Source organism: Camelus ferus, chromosome 12 (assembly GCF_009834535.1).
Source record: "Camelus ferus isolate YT-003-E chromosome 12, BCGSAC_Cfer_1.0, whole genome shotgun sequence".
Lineage (NCBI taxonomy): Eukaryota > Metazoa > Chordata > Mammalia > Artiodactyla > Camelidae > Camelus > Camelus ferus.
In genome coordinates, this window is record NC_045707.1 from 6,346,995 (window position 1) to 6,371,750 (window position 24,756).

The following is a 24,756-nucleotide window of genomic DNA, read 5'->3' on the forward strand; positions in this document are numbered from 1 at the left end:
CCGGCTGGGTGGCGTTAGTGGGGGACGGGTGTGGAAAGCGCATGTGGATGTGGGCGTGCCAGCTGGACGGGAAAGGTTCGCGCTGTGCGTGATGACGTAAGGGGCATTTGTTGGAAGCGAGCGGCGCCCCGCCTTCTGCCCAAATTGATCTCTTACTTGCGCCCAAGGTAGGCGGGGAGGGGCTGCGTTCTGTTTGTTGTTTGCTCGTAGGGGCTGGCGTCGTTCGGCTTTGCCTTCTCAATCTTGCGCGTCCCCGTAGCCTCGCCGCCGGGCAGCGTAAGCCAGAAGTGCGTGGACGCGAGGGGTGGAGACAGCCTCTGTCCCAGCTCTTTCCTCCGGAGGGAGGCGGCACCCAGTCTTGGAGGACCACCTATGTTTGAGACCCCACTGGGTTTTCCTGGCTGAGGAGTTGGAGATTTGGGGGCGGGATGAGAATAAGTGGGTCCGCTAAAGGACAGAATACCCCAGACCGGGTATCCGTCAAGTCCAGATGATGACAGAGGCCGGACTGGACCTCCAGGTCAGGCTGCCCCGGCACACCCTGGGCCACTTACCTTGAAGTGTCCTTAAGGGATAGCTAAGGTGAGGCTGCTTTCTGGAAAGACGCCCATACCCATTTACCTCTGCATCTCAATTACCAAGCTCTCCAAGCAGCAGGATCCAGCATCCACATTTCTCACCAGTAACTCGAGCCTTTGGGACAGATCTCATAGTAGCCTAAGAGTCGATAATTTTTCGGTTCAAATTTGCTTGTTACTGATCTTAACTTTCTTACATCTAGTGAGCAGGAACCAATATGTCAGGGTGGGAGTCTTATTACAAAAACCAGGGTGATGAAGAAGAAGAAGAACAAGAGGAGGGCCTTGAAGCAGGTTTAGGTAAGTGACTTTAATTAACATCTACCATTCTGTGTGTGGAGGAAAGACTTTGCCTGCCTGTCTCTGCTGAGGGACCTTTGCTGTCTCATGGCTTACCCTTCACTCCTCAGAGAATCTCAAATACTTTCCTCTCTTTAAATTTTGCAGATCTACCCTAGGCTCTTCTAGTCAGGTCTTACTTTAGTCTATGGGACATTCCTAGCCTTAAACTTTTGCTGAGCACTGGTAGATTAAGCTCCAATAAGTGACTCTAGACTTTGGTATCCTTGGTCACCTTAGGTGGCTCAGGTAAGACCCTTCCTCACTCAAGGAAAGTAGTTTTCCTCATTCTAGGACCTCAGTATAGAAATGCTTTCACCCTACAATAACTGCAGCAAACAAAGAGTAAACATGAGCAACACAGTTACAAGAGTCATTCCCTCATCATAGCCTCCAGGTTTGGGAATATATGTTCAGGCAATATAGTAACAGAGGATAAAGAAAGAGAAATAAGGGGTGAATATAATCTACATGCTGGTTAATTTAAGTCCTGGGTAGAAATTAAAAAAAAATTTAATATACTTAATTTTTTTAGAGCAGTTTTAGGTTCAGAGCAGAATTGAACAGAAAATACAGAGTTCGCACATAGCTCCCCCACCCACACATATATACTCCCTGACCCTCAACATCCCTCATCAGTGTGACATATTTGTTATAATCAATGAACCAACATGGACACATTATTATCAACCAAAGTCCATAGTTTACATTAAGGTTCACTCTTGACGTTGTACATTCTATGAGTTTTGACAAATGCATAATGACATGTAGCCACCACTATAGTATCATAAAGAATAATTTCATTGCCCTAAAAATCCCCTGTGCTCCATCTATTCATTCCTCCCTCCCTCCCTCCCTCCCTCTCCCTAATCCCCTGGAAACCACAATCTTTTTATTGTTTCTGTAGCTGTGCCTTTTCCAGAATGTCATTTGGTTGGAATCGTACAGTTTTTAGTCTTTTCAGATTGGCTTCTTTCATTTAGTAATATGTCTTTTTAAGTTTCTTCCATGTCTTTCATGGCTTTATAGCTCATTTCTTTTTTTAAAAAATTTTTTTACTGCACACATATTTTTAAATTTACATATATGTAGTGTTCATTGTTTTTAAGAACATTTAGAGCTTTAGCTTTTTAAACTTACATGGTTATCAAAGGAATAAAGCCAACCACAAAATAAGAATTAATTCAAAAAGATACATACACCCTGATATTAACAGCAACATTATTTATAATTGCCAAGATATGGATGCATCCTAAGTGCACATCAATAGTTGAATAGATAATGAAGATGCAGCATATATATGTATGTAATGGAATACAACTCACCTAGGTAGAAATTTTTAAAGTGGTTTTTATTAAGTGAGAAACATAGGAAATATAAAAAATAAAAGAAAATTTACTGTAATCTATATAATCAACCACCCTAACACAACCACTACTAGCATTTTGCATATTTCCTGCATATATCTTTCATTCTACATATTTCCTAACTGTATATGTCTGGTTTTGCTTGTATATGATTTTTTATACAGTTGTAATCATGGTGCATATAAAGTTTTCCATTTTAATTTACACCTTCAAAATTCACATCATCTTCAAAAAGAATTTTAGACATACATACATAATTTTGTGCTCTGCCTTTTTTCCTTACTGTATTATAGATATATTTCTCCATGTACTACATATATAGTCTTTATAACTCATTTTAATTGTGCTATAATTTGTTCAGCCTACTTCCTATTGGACATTTTAGTTATTTTCGATTTCTTGTTTTAACAAACAATACTGTGGAAATTTTTGCATGAGGGTTTTTCCATATCTTATTTTCTTAAGAGATAGAATTCACTGGATCAAGGCAGAATTTTTGTTGAAGGCTCTTGACACATATTGCTGTATTGCTTTAGAAAAGATGGATAAGTAAATTTATTGCATTAGGAAGCAACGATGTCACAAATGGGAACAACTAGACATTGTATATTCCTTTTTATGAAAAACTGAACGTTGCTTATCATGTAATCATGCCAGAAAAAAAAAGGAAAACCTGAATCTGATGAAGACTGTGTAGGTCCCTAGTAGGAAAGACAGAGGACTGTGTTAATCTACACCAAAAACATGCAGTCAGCAAAATCCGGGAGGTGGAGGGCTACATGATAAAATATCCTGATTCTTCAGCAAATAAATAAGAGACAAAAGATGGAGGAGGTATCTATAGATTAAGAGGCTTTAAATACTTTTTTTTTAAGTCAAAACCAGTGTTTAGTGATGTCCACTTGGATGATTAAACTGTAAAGAAAAATAAGGAAGTGTTTACTAAAAGTCAGGATAGTGGTTACTCTTGGGAGGAGGGTGGATGTTATAATTGGGAGGGGACAGGGAAGGGGTTTCTGCGGTGACTGGCAAGATTGTTTCCTGTGTGGGTGGTGGTTTTAAGGGTGTTCACTTTATAATAATTCATCAGGTTATAATTTTGCTTAATGAGCTATTCTCTTATTTCTTTTATTTGAGTAATAAACATGATAAATATGAACACAAGGGCAAATATTTCCTTCCGCTTTTTTTTCCCCATAGGAGATTATAAATATTCAGGAAGAGATAGTTTGATCTTTTTGGTTGATGCTTCTAGGGCCATGTTTGACTCTCAGGGTGAAGATGAGTTGACTCCTTTTGACATGAGCATCCAGGTAAGATTACCTTTTATTTAGTTTAAAAAACAAACCAAGAGAAAAAAAAGTATTAATACCACTTTAAAAAATATGGACTCTTTGAAAAGTTTGGAATGATAAATGGTGGTTAGCCTCCCAGGATGGCTACTATACTTGCAGCTGAGAAAGCGTAGCAGTGTTGGAGAACAGGCTCATTTTATTCTGGGTCTGAACTTCCAACCTTAGGAATACATTACTCCCACCTTCTGCGTTAGCCCTGGTAGTAGAAGTGGGCTCCTCTTTCTATGGAGATGAGACTGTAAAGGAAGAAAGGAAGTTCCAGCAGTCACGGTGTGGAAATGAGTCCTTTTGTAAATGATATTTGAGAGTTGGGTAGTACCTGTGATTGAAAAAGATTATTACAACAAAAAGACAAACAACCTAATTTAAAAATGGGCAGAAGGCTTGAATATACATTTTTCTAAAGATGCACAAATGGCCAACAAGCACATGAAAAGATGCTCAACATCTTCAGGCATTAGAGAAATTTTTGTAAAAGTTTGTAGACTGCTCAAAGACTGAATTAAAATATTTATAGAAATGATTACTTGCAATGAAGATTACTGTCAGTGACAAGACGTACCGTATGTTCTACTTAAGGAGAGAATTGCTATGGAGGGAGGCCAAGTAGAGTCTCAAGCAGGACATGGAGGAGGGGTCACCATGGTTGGTTTATTCCTCAGCTTTGCAGAATCAGAAACTTAATTTTGTCAGTGCCTGCAGAATTACAGGCCCTCAGGACCGACCACTTCTTATGAGACGTTGGTTTACCAGATGCTGGCTTTAGTTTAAATGGGTAGATAGAACTTTCCTGGAATACTGATGTCTTTAATTGTATAACTAGGCAAATTTTATTTCAAAAGATGCTGTTAGTATAGACTAGATACAGACTTATTTTCAGGCTATTTATACTGAACATTAGCTTAAACCTTTTGTATATGTAATTATTTTATATATGTAAATTTTGTTTCTTGGTATCAAGCTACTTAAATTGATCAAGTGGCTTGTCGAAACTCAGCCAATTAAGTAAGTGAGATCAGTGGGACTCACATCCAGATTTTGTGATCTTAGTATTGGGTTTTTTTTGGGTTTTTTTTAAGATTTCCATATAGCAGAGTTTCCTTCCTGAGTATATCCATATTTTTAATTCTCTGATTTCTCATGGTAGAGACTGCTTATGCTTCTGTTATACACTTAAGCACACTCTGCTTTTTGTTGTACATTATGTAAATGACCATCCCTCTCACTGATGTGTGAGTTTCCTGAAGGTAGGGGTCATGCCTTATTCTAATGCCACGTACAAATTCAGCAAATATACATTGAGCCTCCTGCTATGTGTCAGGCACTTATGGGGCTTAAGTTTAGTGGTAAGTAGTTAAATACTGAATTTTTATTTGTGTTTTTTTCAGTGTATCCAGAGTGTGTACACCAATAAGATCATAAGCAGTGATCGAGATCTTTTGGCGGTGGTGTTCTATGGTACCAAGAAGGACAAAAATTCAGTGAATTTCAAAAATATTTACGTCTTACAGGAATTGGATAGTCCAGGTCAGTAGTGTCCTAAGATCAGCTTTTCCCTTACGTGAGAAGGTCATTACCCTGCACAAAGAGGGTTGCAGAGAAGGATGCAGATGACATCTTGACTCGGAGTGTACTTTCCTGCGGACAGGGGTTCTCACTGGGACGTGGACTTTCGTTATACGGGTTAAACAGCTCTGGATGAGAAAGAGACCCTAGGCCCTTCTGTTAGTCTTGTAACGGTGGCCCCCGATGCTGTTCTGACTTTTCTGCCCATTTGACCCCCCCCATCTCTGATCAGGTGCTAAACGAGTCCTTGAGCTTGACCAGTTTAAGGGGCCGAAGGGGAAGAAGCATTTCCAAGACTTAATTGGCCATGGATCTGACTACTCACTGAGTGAAGTGCTGTGGGTCTGTGCCAACCTCTTCAGCAATGTCCAGTTCAAGATGAGCTATAAGAGGATCATGCTGTTCACCAATGAAGATGACCCGCACGGAGGTGACAGTGCCAAAGCCAGCCGGGCCAGGACCAAAGCCGGGGATCTCCGTGACACAGGTCAGCATTTTCCTTGTTCTTTTTAAACTGTTACTCAATTTTATTGCGTCTTTATAGCTGCTGTCAGGTATTCGCTTTTCACTCTTCAGGATGAAATGAAAGAATAAAGTAAACCTGTTCTAACATTCCCGCTGAAAATGGCTAGGCCATCAGCTGTCTGAAGGGCTCTGTCAGAGGGAGCTTTTCTTTACTTATGTTGCTACGAATGGTGGTTATTTGAATAAGTTGTATGAAGTCATTAGAGTAGCTGATTCCCTTAACCACTTTCTAAGTAGTAAAAAAATGTTAATAATCAATCTAGTTCTTTGGGAGCTTTTGAAAGCATACTTGAACTCAACTGAAAAAAGATTCTCCCTTGCTGAAAATTGTTTTCCCTCACTCTTATTTATCGTTGCCCCAGGTATCTTCCTTGACTTGATGCACCTAAAGAAACGTGGGGGCTTTGACATATCCTTGTTCTACAGAGATATTATCAGCATAGCAGAGGATGAGGACATAGGGGTTCACTTTGAGGAGTCGAGCAAGCTCGAAGACCTGTTGAGGAAGGTTCGCGCCAAGGAGAACAGGAAGCGCGTGCTCTACAGGTGTGCACCAAGCCTGGGTCAGCTGCCCACAAGGCTCCTGACTGATCTAAGCAACGCGTGGCTTTGACCTCCCTGGCTGCTTATCTCTCAGCTGTACCACTGTCTTAACTGTTCACGCACTCTTAAAAAACTTGCTTTATTTCAAGATAGCACAAGCTGTTTGCTTCTCTATCTCTGGAAAGAGCTGGCGTGCTATTTCTCCAAAGTAACATAGCTCTCCACTCTTTTGGGGTAAACAGTTGTGGCCCAATAGTATCCTCAGTTGCATTCACTAGGGTACTCTTTGTTTTCTTCTCTAAATTGGGGATAACGATAGTACCTGGCATAGAGCAAAAACTTAGTAAATTTTAGTTATTATCATTGTTGTTAAAATTGAGTTACTCTAATTTCTTACAAGCTTGAGACTAGGAGGAACCAGATGGTTGGATTATCTTCTTTTAGAGAGCTTTGACATTAGAACCCTAAGGCCTCCTCACTGTTTCTTCCTAAAGACCATCAAGTTTTCATTTTAGGCTAGTTTCCTCAATAGAGGAATGTGACCATTGGTAGTTTTTGAGCTGTTTTCAAGAGATTACTGACAATTCTACTAGAAAACCCATAAGATTATTTTAAGGAAACTGAAGCACCACAGTGCTACAGTTACAATTTTGTCATTGCTCTCCTTTTCCCCCGAGGAACTATTTCTCTTTCCTCAAACACACACCCTGTCACCTTTTCCCCTTCCTGAAATAGTGGAATATTGTTACTATCTACACATTTTGGTTGGGGTGGCAGGAAGGGTAAAATAGTGGTTAAAGTAGGTCCTGGAATCATATTGGCTTGGATTATAGTCCCGGCCTCTCTGCTGTGTGACCTGGGGTAAATTTTTTAACTTCTCTGAGCCTCAGTAAAATGGAAGTAAAAATGGTACCTCCTTATAGGATTGCTGTGATGATTAAATGGGATAATTTACGCAGAGTACTTGACACACATAGTAATTATAAATGTTGGCTAGTCTTATTATTTTGTGAAAGAGTTGTTATAGGATACTTGATATGAATAATAATAAGTTGGAGCTGTTTGAGAACTAACTGCCTCAGGCCTAAGGCCTAGAACATTATTATACTTATTCGTGCTATAATAAAATGATAGAACTATTTTATTGCATAGGTATTATATGCCAGGCACTGTCCTAGGATAATAGTTATCTCATTTAATCTATAAAGACAACCCTTTGAGGCAATCTGAAACCATCAGTAACACTTATTAACCTTAAACCATTTCAGATGAAGTTAAATGTATTAAGCAGCTTGTTTTGGGCTGTGGGCTCGCCTTTTTTCCTGGCCACGGTGTGACATAAACCACATGATGTTATCCTATAACTATCTTAACTTAGAGTTATGACATTTTCAAGGTCGAAAGACACCTTAGTTTATATATGTGAAAGTTTAAAATGGGGTTGGCTAAGAGGTAGAGTGCATGTCTAGCATATGGAAGGTCCTGGGTTCAATCCCCATTACCTCCACCAGAAGTAATAGATAAACCTAATTACCTCCCCCTCAAAAAAAGAAATTAAAAATTAAAAAAAATTTTAAATGGGGTTGGGGGAGTAATGGATTTGCCCTTTTGGTTCAGAAATAGAACCAAGGTCACTTGAAGCCTGAGGCTGGAGTGGACATTGAAGAGTGCTTTTTCTCAGGATACTAAAATACAGAGGGCACAACAATTTAAAAAAATTACTTTGCAGATTGTGCGGTTTCTAAATTAGTTACGTTTATTGTCAGTTCTCCTTCAGCAGCCTTTAGGCAACTGAGTTTATCACCTAGTAATCCAGAATAGTTTAAGTAGGAAGTTACCAAATGGGTAGTGTTGTTAGTAATGTCCCTCTGTTACTAATACTCGTCTGTGGGCAATCATACTTTACCAAATTGACTTGAAGCCATACTAGGTCCTTGTTCCAGAAACCTAAAATTTCCTGTCCCAAACCAGTGTTCTTTCTACGGTGTGAACCAATATACCTTTGTATTAGCTATAATTTATTTAAGCATGTTCTCTTCTTTAAAGTAAATACTTACTACTAAACATTCCACAACAGTGAAGATTGGATTATTAATTTAAGACTTAATCTTTGGGGATAAAGGAGTTTAAATTTCCCTCTGAGCACTAATTTAGCTGCATCCTATACTTTCTGATATGTTGTATTTTCACTTTCATTTAGTTCAACATCATTTTAAATTTCCCTTCTGATTTCTTCTTTGTCTTCTTGGACAAATAATTGGGGTTTTCTTGAATTTCTTTCTGTTGTGGATCTCCACAACAAATATTTGGGGTTTTCTTGAATTTCTTTCTATTGTGGATCTCCACTTAGTTCCATTTTGGTTAAAGAACATACTTTGTATGACTTCAGTCTTTTTAGATGTATTTAGATTTGTTTTGTGGCCCAGCACATGGTCTGTCCTAGAGAATGTTCCGTGTGTGCTTGAAAGGAATGTGTAGCACAGGTTATTTTTGTGTTCTGCTTTTTTTCACACTATAACATGGTAAATATTTTTGCACATTGTCATTATTATAAAACACATTTACAAGAGGTCCTGTTGCTGCTTATAATATTGATATAAATATTCTGGAGCAATATGTCATAATGGAAAAGTACATGAGCTTTGAATCAGACATACCTGAATTTGAATACCAGTTTTCATTAGTCGTATGTCTTTGGGCAAGTTAGATAATGTCTCTGAGCCTCAGTGTTTTCATCTTAAAAAGGACAATAATAAGATTATTGGTGGCAAGTAACAGAAACTGACTCTTGACTAATTTCAGCATATTCAAACAGAATCCTGAACAGGGTAGGTAGTGTAGGAACCAGGGTGGCACCAGGTATCTAGGTTCTTGTCTAGGTCTAGACATTAATGACAGTGTCTTTGGGTTACTTCTGTCAGCAACATCCCCTCCAGTCATGTGCTTCCTTGCTTACTGCTTGAGACCCAGAATCTCAGGAGAATAAGTCTGATGGCTTGAGCCTGGGCCAGATGTGCCCACCATTTGGCCAGGGGAGGGTATAGCACCCTGATGAACATTTTCCCAAAACTGCAGGGGGGGGAAATGTGGGTCCCAAAGAAAAATTGTGGTTTCATTGTTGAAAGAAGAGGCAAAATATACTACACAAACAGAAATAGCATATAATATAGTATAATATAGCATATAATAACTTACAGGGTTATTATGTTTAAATGAGAGAATAGCTGTAAAGTGATTTGATGTATGGCTCAATTAAAAGTTATTATTATTTTTATTATAGTACATTCTTTATCATTATTTTAAGTAGTTAGCAGTATATTCTGAAGCTTTTTTGTGGTGTAGACCCTCAGATGTATTATAGAGAACCCAATTATATTATTATTATTTTGAGAGGGAGGGTAATTAGGTCTATTTATTTATTATTAGGTTTTTAAAAAAATCTTACTTATTTTTTTGTTGGGGGAATTAGTTTTTTTTTTTTTTATTTTCTTTATTGAAGTATAGTTAGTTTGCAGTATGTCAGTTTCTGGTGTACAGCATAATGCTTCAGTCATACATGAACATACATATATTCATTTTGTTTATTTTTTAATGGAGGTCCTGGGGATTGAGCCCAGGACCTCTTGCATTGCTACGCATACCCACTGAGCTATACCCTCACCCTAGTTTTTTTTTTTTTTTGATAGAGGTACTGGGAATTGAGCCCAGGACTTCATGCGTGCTAAACACACACTCTACTACTGAGCTACACCCTCCCCACTCTATTATATTATTAAAATGCTTTATATTTGTATTTGAAGAGCTTGGACTATTGGAGAGAATTAAACAAATTAGAGATTGGGTGCCACGAAGGAATTTTAGATAGGAAAGTATAATCTTTTAGTACAGATTTTAAAAAATGTTTCTCTCCTTCAGGTTGAAGCTTAAGCTCACCAAAGATGTAGTGCTCACTGTCGGCATTTATAATTTGGTCCAGAAGGCTTTCAGACCTCTTCCAGTGAGGCTTTATCGGGAAACAAATGAACCAGTGAAAACCAAGACCCGGACATTTAATGTAAATACAGGCAGTTTGCTTTTGCCTAGCGACACCAAGAGGGCTCAGGTAGGTCTGCTTTCTTACTGAATTTTGTCCCGTTGAAGAGTTAAAAGGGAGGGGAGATATAGATATCGGTATCAGTCAGCCTAACCAGTTAAATAACTTTCATGTGTGCATCTTTCTAGCCATGCTGTTGTTATTTCTTTTTGGAATATGGCATCCAGATCAGTAATGCCCTGAGAACCTGAGTGTCAGAGCCAGTATTTGAAAGAGATGTCAGTGAAAACTTTAGCTCTTGGTCGCTCAGCACATGCTGCTCTGAGTCTTAACAGTCTAATTCCTTGCTCAGTACAATAGCAGAAACTGTTGTACAGTCAACTAGGGAGACGAGCAAGGGTAAGTGTGTTGGGTGTGTAGTGCACTTTTTTTTTTTAGGGACAGATTTTTTTTTTTCCTAAACCAAAATGTATTCTGTGCTTTGAAATGATACACACGTGCCTTTCTTAATCTGCAAGACACACTAAGAGTGCAGAACATTATCTTTCCTCTTCCTCTCACCTTTGTTCAATCTGCAGAGGGATTTGATACCTAAAATTAAAATCAAAAGAGTCATCCTTCCTTTTTAATGATATGAAATGTGGGAGAGAATCTGAGATTTTGTGTAAGTTTGGGACCTAGAAGGATCAACTAAGTGACTAAAATAAAATATTATGTTGATTCAACCCATGAGATGTGTTTTGGAGCACAAATTTCAGGCCAGAGTGTCTTGCCCTAATTTTTGGAAGAAGAAGACAAGAAATTTCCTCTTCCCTTTTGGAAGTAATTAGTTTTTCCTGTTGGCCTGTTCATAGGCAGTAGCTCTTCTGGTTATTGAGTTTCTTTCTTGATCCATTGTGCCTACAGAAAATCTTGAGGGCTCTGTTTTTTCTTCATAAAGCTCAAATTTGACTCTGTTAAACTAATTGCATATTTAGAATCAAAATGCAAATGTTAAAGTTTGGAAGTAGTATGTGTGTGTGTGTGTCTGCCTCCCACACTGACTGAGACCTAGCAGAGTACCTGACATAGGTCCTCTCAATAAATAGGTAAGGTTTGAGCATCCTTTGTGTGTCAGGGATGATGCTGAGGATTTAGTGCATGTTAAACGAGGGGAGGAATAAATGCTTGAAGAGCATGGCCTTTAGCACCAGACAGATGTAGTTTAGTTCAAAGTCCAATTTGCTTGTATAACCTGGAGCAAGTGACTAACTATTGAGCCCCCAGTTCACGCATCTGTAAAACAGAGTTTTTAACATCTACTGCCTGGGATTGTTACAGATGATAAATTGGGTGACAAGTGTGAAGTGCCTGGCTGGCATTCAATAAATGTTAATTCCTGGTGGTAGGAGGAAGATGTCGCTGGTAAGCCCTCTTCCTCTCCTTAGAAGAAAGCTGATTTTAACTTGCTAGTGTCACATGGCAACCATTTTGCATCTCCGAGTAGCCTCGCTATGTGGTGCTTGTTCCTCTCCTATAGACCTATGGGGAACGTCAGATTGTCTTAGAGAAAGAGGAAACGGAAGAGCTTAAACGGTTTGATGAACCAGGTTTGATTCTCATCGGTTTCAAGCCCCTGGTAATGCTGAAGAAGCACCATTACCTGAGGCCTTCCCTGTTCGTGTACCCCGAGGAGTTCCCTGGTAAATGGTGAGTGGCTTAGATCTAGGGTAAATGAATGAGTAATGCCAAAGGCAATTTAGTGAGCAGCATTTCCTAAGTGGCTGCTGGAAACTGTATAGGATGTGTTAATGGGTATTTGGAAAGTGTTTCATGCTCAAATGAGTTTTGGAAATGTGAGACTAAGCAAAATTAAAGAGATTTCTTTAGGACCTATAATACACTGATAGGGATTGTGAATGTCCAGGAGGGGAAATGGATTAGCATTTTTAAAACTTGCTTGCCATGGAATTCTTTCTTTGAGGCATCAGATAGAGAGTTTGGGAAAAACAAAAAACAAACCCAGCTTCTTCCCTAGTGTCAGCAATGAAAGATGATATGAACTTGGCCATTGTGTTTATTTGTGCTTTCCAGACCTGGATTCCTTTGTGCTGTAGCTAATGAACCCCCCAGGTCTGACCTGTCTGGTTTTCATAGCCATTGGGGCTTATGTCATTAGCCAAATAATAGTAAAAGCAAGCTGATGTTAAAAATTCACAGTCCTAAATGGAGTATTTGAGGTGTCTAGTCTCTTATTCCTTTCCTTCTCCTTCCTTTCTATGCCTCTGCTACCCACACTTTCCCCTCAGCTCTGGGTCCACACCTCTTACCTAAGTACTTTTAAGAAAATGAAAAAGAAACTATAGGCTTATAACATGGGCTAAGAGGGAAGAAAGGAGGAGATCCCTTTATGATGTAGACCCCTGGACATTTGCTTTCTAGGGAGCTCAACTCTGTTCAGTGCTCTACTCACCAAGTGTCTGGAGAAGGAGGTCATGGCAGTGTGCAGATACACACCCCGGCAGAACACCCCCCCTTGTTTTGTGGCCTTGATGCCACAGGAAGAGGTACTGGATGACCAGAAAATTCAGGTGACTCCCCCAGGTATGTGGAAAAGATAGTTTCAATGTTCTGAACCATGCTCAGGCTTTGGAGTCACTCATGGGATCCCAACTCAGACCTGCTGAACCAGAGTCTCCAGGAATGAGGCCTGGGAAATGTGTATTTATTGGGTTGCACAGGTGAATTTGATGAACAGCTGGGTAAGGCTGTCAAATATGATTGTGCAGTACACAGCATGCACAACTGTACAAGGCAGCTCTGCAGCCAGGGTTGAGAATTGACTGCATAGGGACTGTTTGCAGGTTACTGACATAAGTTCATAGAGTCTCACTGCTGACACATTCTTTACTAAAGCCATTGTTTGGCACCCTTGTAATGTTTAATGGTTGGTTGGTTGGTTGATCTCCTGTGTATGCCAAGGCAGTGAGGTATAGTGGAATGACTGGGTTTTGAAGTCAGACTTGACTTTGTCTTATGCTTATGTGCTTGAAAGCTCACTTTGTTTTTGTTTCGGGCCCTTCTCTGTCACTTGTTAGCTGGTCAGCTTGGACAAATAATTTAACTTTTCTATTTATATTCCTTACCTGCAAAGATGAGAATTCTGGAACATCTTTCTCTCAAGGTTGCTTCACATTTGAAGTAAGCTTATAATAAACATATAAATGTCTAGCACAAAGTAGCCAACAAGCGGTAGTCTTCCTTCTTTAGCTATGCTAATAAAAATTATAAAGGGACTCTTTGAATGTATTACATTTCTAACCCTGGTCATTAGAATGCTTAGGAACAGCTTTGGACGTCAGTTCTTCTCTCGGCTCTGTGCTGATGAGGCAGAGACTCTCCAAACACTGTTTCTCCTTTGTCTGCTGGCTCTCGGTCAATAGTAGGTGCCAGAGGGAGACATTAGGGCATGGGCGAGCTAAGAGACTTGCTCCTTCCTCTTGCTCCATGCCCTTGGCTTTGCCAACAAGGGCTCTTCACCTAGCACCAGCACTTGGTCCCAGTCTCTATATTTTTCCTATATTTTCTTGTTCTTTCTAGAACCAGTCAGCAGAACAAGATCAGCCTGATGACCCTTACAATTAGTATATGGTGGAAGATGGGAGAAAAAAGTGGGGAGAGGCTGAAGCTCAGAGGAGGGCCTGATGGAGCTGGGATATAGCCCTCTGGGGAGGGCGCACTGTCTAGCTGGCTCTGGGTGTATCGAAAAAGCTGGAGGCTGGAGCCTGGCTAGGGCAGCACTGGCAGGAACAGGGAGTGTCTGAGAAGGAGCACTCCTGCTTTCTGGTCTCCCTCTGGAGACTCCAAAGGGAGTCTGCTAGGTAGATGCCAACAGGAATCAGCTGGAAAAGGAGACCTGGGGCCTGCAGGGTCCCAGCCCCACCATCACAGGACACTGAAGGGTGAACTGGAGCTGAGAGAAAAATAACAACTCAGTGACTGAAACCTTTTGTTAAGTCAAATCTCCAAAAACATTATATTTCTTCCTCAGGCTTCCAGCTCATTTTCTTGCCCTTTGCTGATGACAGACGGAAGGTACCCTTTACTGAAAAAGTCATGGCAAACCCAGAGCAGGTAGACAAGATGAAGGCTATTGTTCAGAAGCTCCGCTTCAAATACAGGTGAGTAACAGGTCATTCACAGGCTTTCTTCAGGAACTGCCTCCTGAGTTGAAAGTCTGATTGGAAGTTTGAGTTAAGCATAGACCCAGAGAATGATTCTACTCTTTTCTGTTAACTGATAGATTATTACTTTTTAAAAGCTATACAGAGAATGGAAGGTTTTACATTGAAGACTCTGGAATTGTGCTAAGTGTTTACAGCTGGTTGACCTGTTGTGCTTAGAAAGCCAGGTTAGTTGAGCAGGCTCAAAAAGCAGCAGTCAGAAGAGGATTCTTCATTGGCCTTCTCTTTGGTGGTTGTCACACAGTGAGTAACAGCAAGTAAATCCAATGTAAATTGTCACAGGGTTAAAAGACTGACTATATAATTCAAGTAGTTTCCTCTTACATATACATAGACCATTTCTCAGAACCTGCGTAAAGGGACAGCAGACAGAATTTTTTCACATTCCATCTTTTGTCTCTAAGGTGCTTCCCTATCTCTGCCTACCTCTGGGCAAAGTGACCTTCCTCTTCCACAGGAAATCTCCTGGTGTAGTCCTTTACTGAGCAAATGGAAGTGTTAAGATTCTGCCATGTGCCAGGCACTGTTCTAGATACAATTCCAACAGTATCTCATTTATTCTTCATAAAAACCTTGAAAGAACCCTGGAAGTTTTGGTGCCTGTTTACAGATGAAAAAACTGAGGCCTAGAGGAGTGAGGCATCTTGCCCAGACTCACCCAGCTAGGAGCTGGGGCCAGGATTCAAGTCTAGGACTGTATGACTCTGGATTCTTTCTCTTACGTTGCTGTCGAGAATGAGAAGAACGAGTACGCAGGTTCATTATCTCCCCGCCTCCCACCATCCCTCCTTCGTCTTTTCTCGGTACTGACCTGGCCCTACCTCCTCTCTTTCTTCTCTGCCTGCAGCTTCCAGTGACAGCTGAGCACGTATTGTTTTGCTTTTAAATTAGCTTGTGAATCTCTAGCATCAGACAATAAATTGAAAAGTGGAGTGAGAGAAGGTGGCTCATGTGATACGATTCCCAACAGTTTTACTTGGTTTGTTTTTCTCAGCTGACTTTGGACCTGCGCTATCTCAGTTGGGTTTATTTAATTTTATTATTTTATTTTTTAAATGTTTGCATTTTTATTTTTTAATTTATTCATGTTACTGTTATTGTTTTAACAGAAGTGACAGCTTTGAGAACCCAGTGCTGCAGCAGCACTTCAGGAACCTGGAGGCCTTGGCTTTGGATTTGATGGAGCCTGAACAGGCAGTGGACCTGACAAGTAAGGAGGCCGAGCTGAGCCGAGAGGTTCTTTTCATGGGAGGGTTTCTTACCGATTTTACTCTGGCCCAGTGACATGCATGCATTTCCTAGCACTCTCCAAATACTTAACCTTGTTGTCCAAATCATCTCTGCTTGAGAGATTTTCTAGACCAGCTTAGATTGCCTAGGAGCAGATTTGGCTGGTTCTACAGTGAGAGGAGGAGAAAGTGCCAGGCTTCTGAGACCTGTTTCTGAAGCAGGCCACCTGTGACTGCATGTTGGTGAAAGTTTAAAAAATAACTGTAACATTTACTGAGTGCTTACTGTGTGCTAGGCACTGCTTTTCTGTGTGTTGACTCACTTATTTTTCATGACTGTGAGGTAGGTGCTGTTACTGTCCTTATTTTACAGAGAAGGGAGTGATTTGCCCAAGGCACTAAGTACTAAGTGGTGATCTAGGTTCAGAATCCAGTGAGTCTGGCCCAGAGTCCTTGCTCTGAAGCACTGTGCTTACTGCTGCTGCCATCAGATGGTGTGCTCTGCCCCAGAAGGTGCACCTCATTACCCAGCATGGAGATCTTCTGGCCTCCTCGGCTGGGGCGCTCTGAGTTCGCTGCTCAGTCTGGATTGTGACTCTCTCATGTATTTCATAAGAGATTGCATGAAGTTTTGTGATGTAAGTAAATGCCCACTGGAAAACAGATTGAAGACTATTTAATGAACACTCTTGACAGAGGTTGAAAAGATCAGAACATTTCAGTTTGGCCTGCTTAGCTTCCCAGCTATGAACAATCTCTCACCCTGGACAGAAGGCCCCAGCGTTGAGCATGAGTTGCTGTGCCTGTGTTGTGGTGGTGGCTATTAGCGGGCCTGGCAGAGGAGGAACCCTTGGGTCAGGCAGCCCATCCCTTCCTTCATGGCCTTCAGGCACATCAGGAAGTAAATCACCTGGTCTCTAGCAAGATGGTGAAGGGTACAGACTTTGGAAACAGCAGATGTAGCTAGATTTGAATCTCAGATCTGGCCACTTACTAAATTGAGTGGCCTTGGAATTATAATCTCTCTGAAGCTCAGTTCCCTTATTGGTAAAACGGGGATAATGATCTTGTTCCTACCAGGTGTTAACAAGGTGTGGGCCCTGGCACTCGGGATGTGCTCAGAACACGGTTGCTGTCCGTTATTCCACAGCTGCGTGCCCTGCTCCTTGCCAGGGCTGCAGCCTCTTGCATTCTGGCTTCCGGCCCTATGCTTTTGAGGGAAAGTCTGGTTTTCTCTTTCTACTGTTTCTACCTCTATTTTCAAAACAATTCTGGCTGCTATAGTATTTCCTATAACTTGAATGACTCAGATTCCTATTCTCAGCACTTTCTTCTCTCCTTTCTTTGGTCACGTTATCCACTCCCACAGCCTCAGGTGTCGCCGCATGCGCGTAGCTCCCAAACTTGTATCTCCAGCCCTGTCCTTTCCTCTGGGCTCTGGCCAGAGCTCGCAGCTGCCCAGTCCCTGGATATCCTGCTGCTCAGACACCTGACCCCTTTGACTCTTAGCTCTTTTACATCCCTCGCTCACTTCCAGTCAGATGTGTCCACTTCTCTCTGACACTGTGATAGGACTTTCATTTAATAAATAACTTATCAAAGACTCAAAATTGTTTTTCACTTTGTTCTTTTGGCTTTGTCACACTGTACTCTTCCTCCTATGCCTGTGGTGACCGTAAGACTTCTTTCCTGGACCTGCTTTCCCCTCTAAACATGGGCATCCTCTAGGAGATCTCAGGCCCCATCTTTCTCTGTTTTCTTCCCAGGTGGCCTCGTTCGGCTACACCAGTGATTCTCAGTGTAGTGCCTGGACTAGCAGCCCTGCCATCTCCTGGAAACTTGTCAAAAATGCAGATTTTGAGCTGACTGAATCTGAAACTCAGATTGGGGCCCAGCAGCCTGGGTTTAAACACACCTTCCCGGTGATTCTGAGACATGCCACTACTTCAAGCACATTGGTTCTCATCTTTGGCTATTCAGCAGAATCATCTGGGGAACTTAAAAAAATCTGGCTGTTTAGGCCTCATCCCAGACCAATTAAATCAGAATCTTTGGGGGTGTGATTTGAGCATGTTAGCACTTTTTAGCATTTATTTTATTTCATTTTAAAATTTAAAGATAAATTGAAGTATATTGATTTACAGTGTTGTGTAAGTTTCTGGAGTACAGCAAAGTGATTCAGTTATATGTATATGTATGTATTCTTTTTCATATTCTTTATCATTATAGGTTATTAGATTCAAGATATTGAATATAGTTCCCTGTGCTAAACACTAGGGCCTTGTTGTTTATCTATTTTATAAATAGTAATTTGTATCTGCTACTGCCAAACTCCTAACATATCCCCCCTCTTCCCCCTCTGGAAACCATAAGTTTGTTTTCTATGTCTGTGAGTCTACTTCTAGTTTATAAATAAGTTCACTCGTATCATATTTTAGATTCCACATATAAGTGATATACGATAGTTGTCTTTCTCTGTCTGACTGACTTAGTATGATCATCTCTAAGTCCATCCGTGTTGCTGCAAATAGTATTATTTCATTCTTTTTTATGGCAGGATAGTATTCCATTGTGTATATATATACCACAACTTCTTCATCCATTCATCTGCCAGTGGATATTTAGAGTGCTTCCATGTCGTGGCTAGTGTAAATAGTGCATCAGCACTTTTTAGAAGTCCCCAGGTTGAGAACCAGAGCTCTAGCAGAGATCCCTGGAACCTGGAACATGGGTCTTCTGACACGGCAGGAGCTCAGTTTGTGACCCTGTGCCATCTCATACGTGCACCACAGGGCAGGAGCTCCCTTGGTGCTTGGTCATCACTGTCATATGAGGAAGTGTTGAGACACTCATCTCATCACCCTTGCCCTTGGCTTGACACAGCTCACGGCAAAAGCTCTACAGGCTGTATAGTTGTAAGGTAACAAGAGAGGAAACAAAAATCTTACCTTTCCTGCAGAGCTCCCTTTCCCTGTTGGTCTTGGGGAAGACTCCTGCCACCCCGTCTCCTCCCCTCGTCTGCCCCCACACCTCTTACTCCATCAATAAGTCCAGCCAGTTCTGTCCCTTCTCATGTTATAGTCCCATCACTGCCCCCACCACACCCCGCTGTCCCCACTGCTTCAGCCTTCCTTCTCACCCTCCATCAATTTATACTCCACACAGCTGGCAGGTGCTCTTCTAAAATGTAAATCTAATCACGTCATCCCCCTGCTCATAGCCCTTCACAGTTTCCCCACTGCTCTCAGGAAAAGCCCTAATTCTGAGCTGATATTCACCATGCTTGCCTTTCCAGCCTCATTCTGGCCCTGCTCTCCTCACCCTACTTCTAAGCCACGTGTTACCCTCTGTCTCTTGCCCCTCTGCCTTCTCCTGTGTTGACTAGCCTCTGCCTGAGGAAGAACATTCGGCTCTCCGGACTGTGCCACAGAGTCATTCCTGACCTGACCCCTCCTGTGCCTCAGTGCCCTACACAGTCCCTTTCTTCATGGCACTGCCCAGCCCTGTTGCATTGTTTTTACCGCCTCCCGACTAGACTGCAGGCACTGAGGGCATAGACTCTTGTTTGAATCCCCAGAATCTAGCCCAGTTTTCAACTCTGCCACTCCCCAGCCATTTGATCTCAGGAAAATCACTCAGCCTCTCTGATTGCCACCTTTATAAAATAGGGAGACAAATTTAGTTACCCCAGAGATTGTTAGGAGGATTAAATAAAAAAAGTAGTAAGTTTAAAGCATTTAGAAGAGTGCCTGGTTGTAGCAAGTGCTTGTTAAATGCAGTTGTTAAAGGGCCTTAGTGAATGTTAGAGTTCATCGAATATTTTTGTGGCCAAGTCAGCTGCCTCGTGGACCCTTCGCCGACCTCCCGCTGTCTTAGCAATCAGGCATTTTCTTCTCTGGTCCCCACAGAGTTGGAACTGGATGGGAAGTCAGGGCTTATGACTCACCGGGCCATCTTTCTCATTTTTATTTTCTAGTGCCCAAGGTTGAAGCAATGGATAAAAGACTGGGCTCCCTGGTGGATGAGTTTAAGGAACTTGTGTACCCACCAGGTTACAGTCCTGAGGAGCAAGTTCCCAAGCGAAAACAAGGTAAGGAGCTGGGTGTGGACATTCAGTGGGTTATTTTTAAAAGTTGGCTTTATGGACCTATCACAGAGAATCATAATGTCCTATAATGTCCTATAGATCCTATAATGACCCTTCAGAAATTTCTATACAAACCTACATATTTACATATACAAACATACTTCAGCATACATGGAATAGTATTCACATTGTTTTCTAGTTTATTTTGTTACTCAGCTATATATGTTAGACGAGTATTTATATGCACACTCGTATACCTACCTCATTTTTAAAAACAAGGCTATAGAGTACTTCATTGGATTGATGCACACAGTTCATTCAATCAGACCTTTATTGATGGATATACTGCAGTGAACACAAACCACCACTGCATACTTGTGTGAGCAGATACGTAGGATAAATTCTTATCAGTGGGATTGCCGGGTCAAGGTACAGACATTTAAAATTCTGGTTAAGAATTGCCAGTTTGCTTCTGCAAAAGTGATACAATTTATACCCTATTCAAGGAGGGATGGGTGTGTTTCCCTATACTTTCACCAATCCTGGACTTCATTTATATGCTTCTTAAAAACAATATTCACACCAAAAAAGGTAGAGGTAAAATAGCTGCTGTTTTGATTTGCGGTTCTCCTAAAGTTATGAGTGAGATGTAGTTTTATTGGGCTTTTTTTCCTGTGAACTTCCAGTTTGGGGCCTTAACCATTTTCTCTCCTGGACTGTCCTTTTTCCTACCACTGAACCCAAAGTGTCTTTACTGTGACTCATATTTTTCAGGACAGCACGTTGTGAATGCCTCACCATTTGGGAATAGTTCTGGCTTAGGTTGTAATCCTTTCGGCTGACTTTGGTCAAAGAAAGCCAAATTTGCTTGCTTTCCTACAAGGCCCACGAGGATGTGGAGCGATGAGACGTGAGGGTGGTGGTCGTGGTGCTTTCTCCCTTGTGCGTCAGAAATGACTTCCCCAGTGCCCAGTGCGAACTGCTGTCACGGTCGTCACCCCTGCGCACGTGGGATTTATATGCTTGTTTATTTTCCTCAGCCTGCATGTTCTTACCATTCAGCATGGTACCTTGGTACTGGACAAGGTGCTCTAAAATTGCTTTATTTTTGGTTTTGTTTTTTTCCAGTTTTATTGAGATATAATTGACATACAGTACTGTGTAAGTGTAAGGTGTACAGCACAGTGATTACACTTCACGTACATCATGAAATGATGACCACAGTAGGTTTAGTGAACATCCATCATCTCATATAGAAACAAAATTAAAGAAATAGAGAAAAAAATGTTTTTTTCCTTGTGATGAGCACTCTTAGGATTTACTCTCTTAACAATGTTCATTTAAAGCATACTGCAATGTTAATTATCTTTATCATGTTGTTCATACTGACCCTAGTACTTACTTATCTTATAACTGGAAGTACCTTTGTACCTTTTGACTATGGTCACCTAGTTCCTCCTCCCCCCACCCTCCACCTCTGATAGTCACAAATCTGCTCTCTTTACCTATGAGTTTGTTTGTTTGTTTGTTTTGAGATATAGTTGACCCACAACACTGTGTTAGTTCCTGGTACACAACATAGTGATTCAGTATGTTTATACATTTCAAAATAATCAGCATGATAAGTCTAGTTGTCTTCTGTCACCATGCAAAGATATTACATAAGTATTGACTGTATTCCCCACACTGTACATTTCATACCTGTGACTCACTTATTTTGAACTGAAAGTTTGTACCTTTTAGTCTCCCTCACCTATTTTTTCCCTAACCCCAACTCCTCCCCACTAGCAACCACCTGTTTGTTCTCTGTTATCTGACTCTGTTTAGCTATGCTTGTTCATTTGTTGTGTTTTTAGATTCCACATATAAATGAAATCATACAGTATTTGTCATTCTCTATCTGACTTATTTCACTTAGCATAATACCCCCTGGGTCCATCCATGTTGTCACAAATAGCAAGATTTCATTCTTTTTTAAGGCTAATATGCCACTGCATGCATATATATAGTATACATATATACACACACACACACACACATACATACATATACATATATATATACACACACACATCCCTCACATCTTCTTTATCCATTCATCTATTTATGGGCGCTTAGGTTGCATCTAAATCTTGGCTGTTGTAAATAATGCTGCAGTGAAAATAGGGGTGCACATATCTTTTCAAATTAATGTTTTCATTTTCTTCAGATAAATACCTAGAAGTGGAACTGCTGGTTTTTACAGTAGTTCTATTTTTAATTTTCTTGAGGAATCTTCATACTGTTTTCCATTATGGTTGCACCAACTTACATTCCCACCAACCGTACACAAGGGTTCCCTTTCTCCACACTTGTTATTTGATAATAGCCGTTCTGACAGGTGTAAGATGTCTCATTGTGGTTTTGATTTGCACTTCCCTGTTGATTAGTGATGTTGAGCAAAGATGCTCACGTGCCTGTTGGCCATGTGTATGCCTTCTTTGGAAAACTGTCTGTTGAAGTCCTCTGCCCGTTTTTTAATTGGGTTGTTTGTTTTTCTGATGTTGAGTTGTATAAGTTCTTTGTATATTTTGGTGTGTTTTTTTTCTGTTTTTTTTTAAATTCTGTGATTTTTTTTTTTTTTAATGGAGGTACTGGGGATTGAATCCAGGACCTCGTGCATGCAAAGCATACACTCTATCACTGAGCTATACACCCACCCCTCTTTATATTTTGGATATTAACCTCTTGTCAGATATATCATTGGCAACTATCTTCTTCCATTCAGTAGGCAGCCTTTTGTTTTGTTGATAGTTACCTTTGCTGTGCAAAAGCTTTTTTAGTTTGATGTAGTCCCATTTGTTTTTGCTTTTGTTTCCCTTGCCTGAGAAGACATATCCAAAAAATATTGGAAAGACCAGTGTCAAAGAGCCTACTGCCTATGTTTTCATCTAGAAGTTTTATGGTTTCAAGTCTTACATATAAGTCTTTAATCCATTTTGAGTTTTTAGGGTATGAGAAAGTACTCTAGTTTGATTCTTTTGCATATAGCTGTCCAGTTTTCCCAGCACCACTTATTGAAGAGGCTGTCCTTTCCCCACTGTATATTCTTGCCTCCTTTGTCATAGATTAATTGGCCAAATAAGTGAAGGTTCATTTCTGGGCTCTCTATTCTATTCCATTGATTGATGTCTGTTTTGGGACCAGTACCATACTGTTTTGATTACCATGACTTTGTATTGTAGTTTGAAATTGTAAATGCTTTTTGAGCAAAGAAGGAAGGAATGAATGACTTGCTCATGCAAAGGAATCAGCAGTTTTGGATAAACTGATAGCATTCACTTCTTTTAACTTCCTCCTAGATGTGATACACTTTTTATTTTATATTTAAATAAAGATGCCTTATCAAGACACCTATCTTCCCAGTGGTGTTCTAGGTAGGCATCACAGCTTTATGGAAAATGGTTAACTGCAGCCCAGGTCATATGAGACCCCCTGTGCAGTATAGCTGGGATCCCACTGGTAGCATTTCCAGTCACTCCTACCCGACCTGTTTCCCCAGATGATGAAAGTTCTGGAAGCAAAAGGCCTAAGGTGGTGGTATCTGAAGAGGAGCTGAGGGCCCATGTCAGCAGGGGCACGCTGGGTAAGCTCACTGTGCCCACACTGAAGGAAGCCTGCAGGGTGCACGGGCTGAAGGGTGGGCTGAAGAAGCAAGAGCTGCTGGATGCGCTCACCCGGCACTTCCAGGACTGACCGGAGACCATGCAGCCAGTCACCGTTTCACATGTGAGCCAGGCTGCCTGGTTTTGTTTTTATAAAGTTAAAACATCTTTCTCCTGAGCCAGGACGAGTCTGCCTGACAGAAGCCGAGGACCTTACGTTTATGAGACTTTCTGTTGCCATGGAGTGTGTACCCCTCCCACTTTGCCGTGCCTTACTCTACTGTCTGAATAAAGAGCCCTAACTTTGTACTATATATTGTTCCTTAGTGTAAAGGAGAAAGATGTGTCTGCCTTGCATCCAAAGATCACTTGCCACTGGCTGTTGGCTTAATTTTCTCTCTCACTGGGAAGGCACATCATCACAATGGAAACAAAATAGATATCAATGAGGGTAGAGGAGAGTGTGACAGTTAAGGACAGGTGAACATACTTTAGGAATGATAAGCCTTAGTAAGATTATATTCTCCTGATTCTCTGTCCTCCCATCTGTTTTCCTTTACATGTGTAATTTTAAGATCTAAAGATCAGATTTCAGAAATAATAACAATGCAGCATTTAGAATTCTGGTACCACTTGCTTCATGAGTAAATAGCAACTCTCCTCATGCTGCATTTTCTTAATGTGACATTCAACTATATGAAGAAGATATACACATTTTCTGGTACTCTGAGAATTTGGGTTCCAGTGTAAGTGAAATGAGTTATTCCTTTTATTTTTCAGGGGAGCCGTAGGAAGTTCAAGAAGATAAAGAAGGGGAAAAGGAGGGGTCCTAGTGTCAGGAAAACGGGAAGCGGTGGGGAGTGTCTTTCTCTCTGTGTTCTCCCCTCCCCTGATCCCTATCCCTGCCCCTTTCCTGCTCTTTCTCCAGCAATTGCTTTTGAAGAGTTGGCCTGAGAAGGAAGGAAGGCATCTGGAACAGTTTTTAATCCTCTGAGGATGGCTTGTAGGTCCTGTGTCTTTCAGGACTAGAACAAGCATCTTATGAGGTGAGTTTAGGAGGAGGTCAGATTACTCTTGTAAGAGATTTTCATTTTTGGAGTCTTTGCTCTGAGCTTTATAAGTTTTTTTTTTTTTTTAACCTGTTTTTGCTTTTGTTTTTGTTTGGAAAAGAGATATTATATTCTTATTTGGATTTCTTTCCTTATCTGGGGGAAAGGAAAGATAGTTCTCCAGTTAGAAGAAATGCGTTTGAGGATACAGCAAAATA

General features: G+C 40.9%; 1 protein-coding gene across 1 annotated transcript; it reads left to right on the forward strand.

Annotated features, from left to right (window-relative positions):
* The first annotated feature begins 6 nt into the window (after nt 1-6).
* XRCC6 (X-ray repair cross complementing 6) lies at nt 7-23,803 on the forward strand. The gene is given in 14 exon segments (XM_032492327.1): nt 7-167; nt 782-878; nt 3,485-3,597; nt 5,028-5,166; nt 5,438-5,692; nt 6,093-6,276; nt 10,189-10,375; nt 11,826-11,981; nt 11,983-11,995; nt 12,728-12,889; nt 14,337-14,466; nt 15,639-15,739; nt 19,735-19,848; nt 23,387-23,803. Coding segments are annotated over 13 exon segments (1,830 nt in total). The 5' UTR covers nt 7-167; nt 782-796; the 3' UTR covers nt 23,581-23,803.
* Nucleotides 23,804-24,756: the final 953 nt, after the last annotated feature.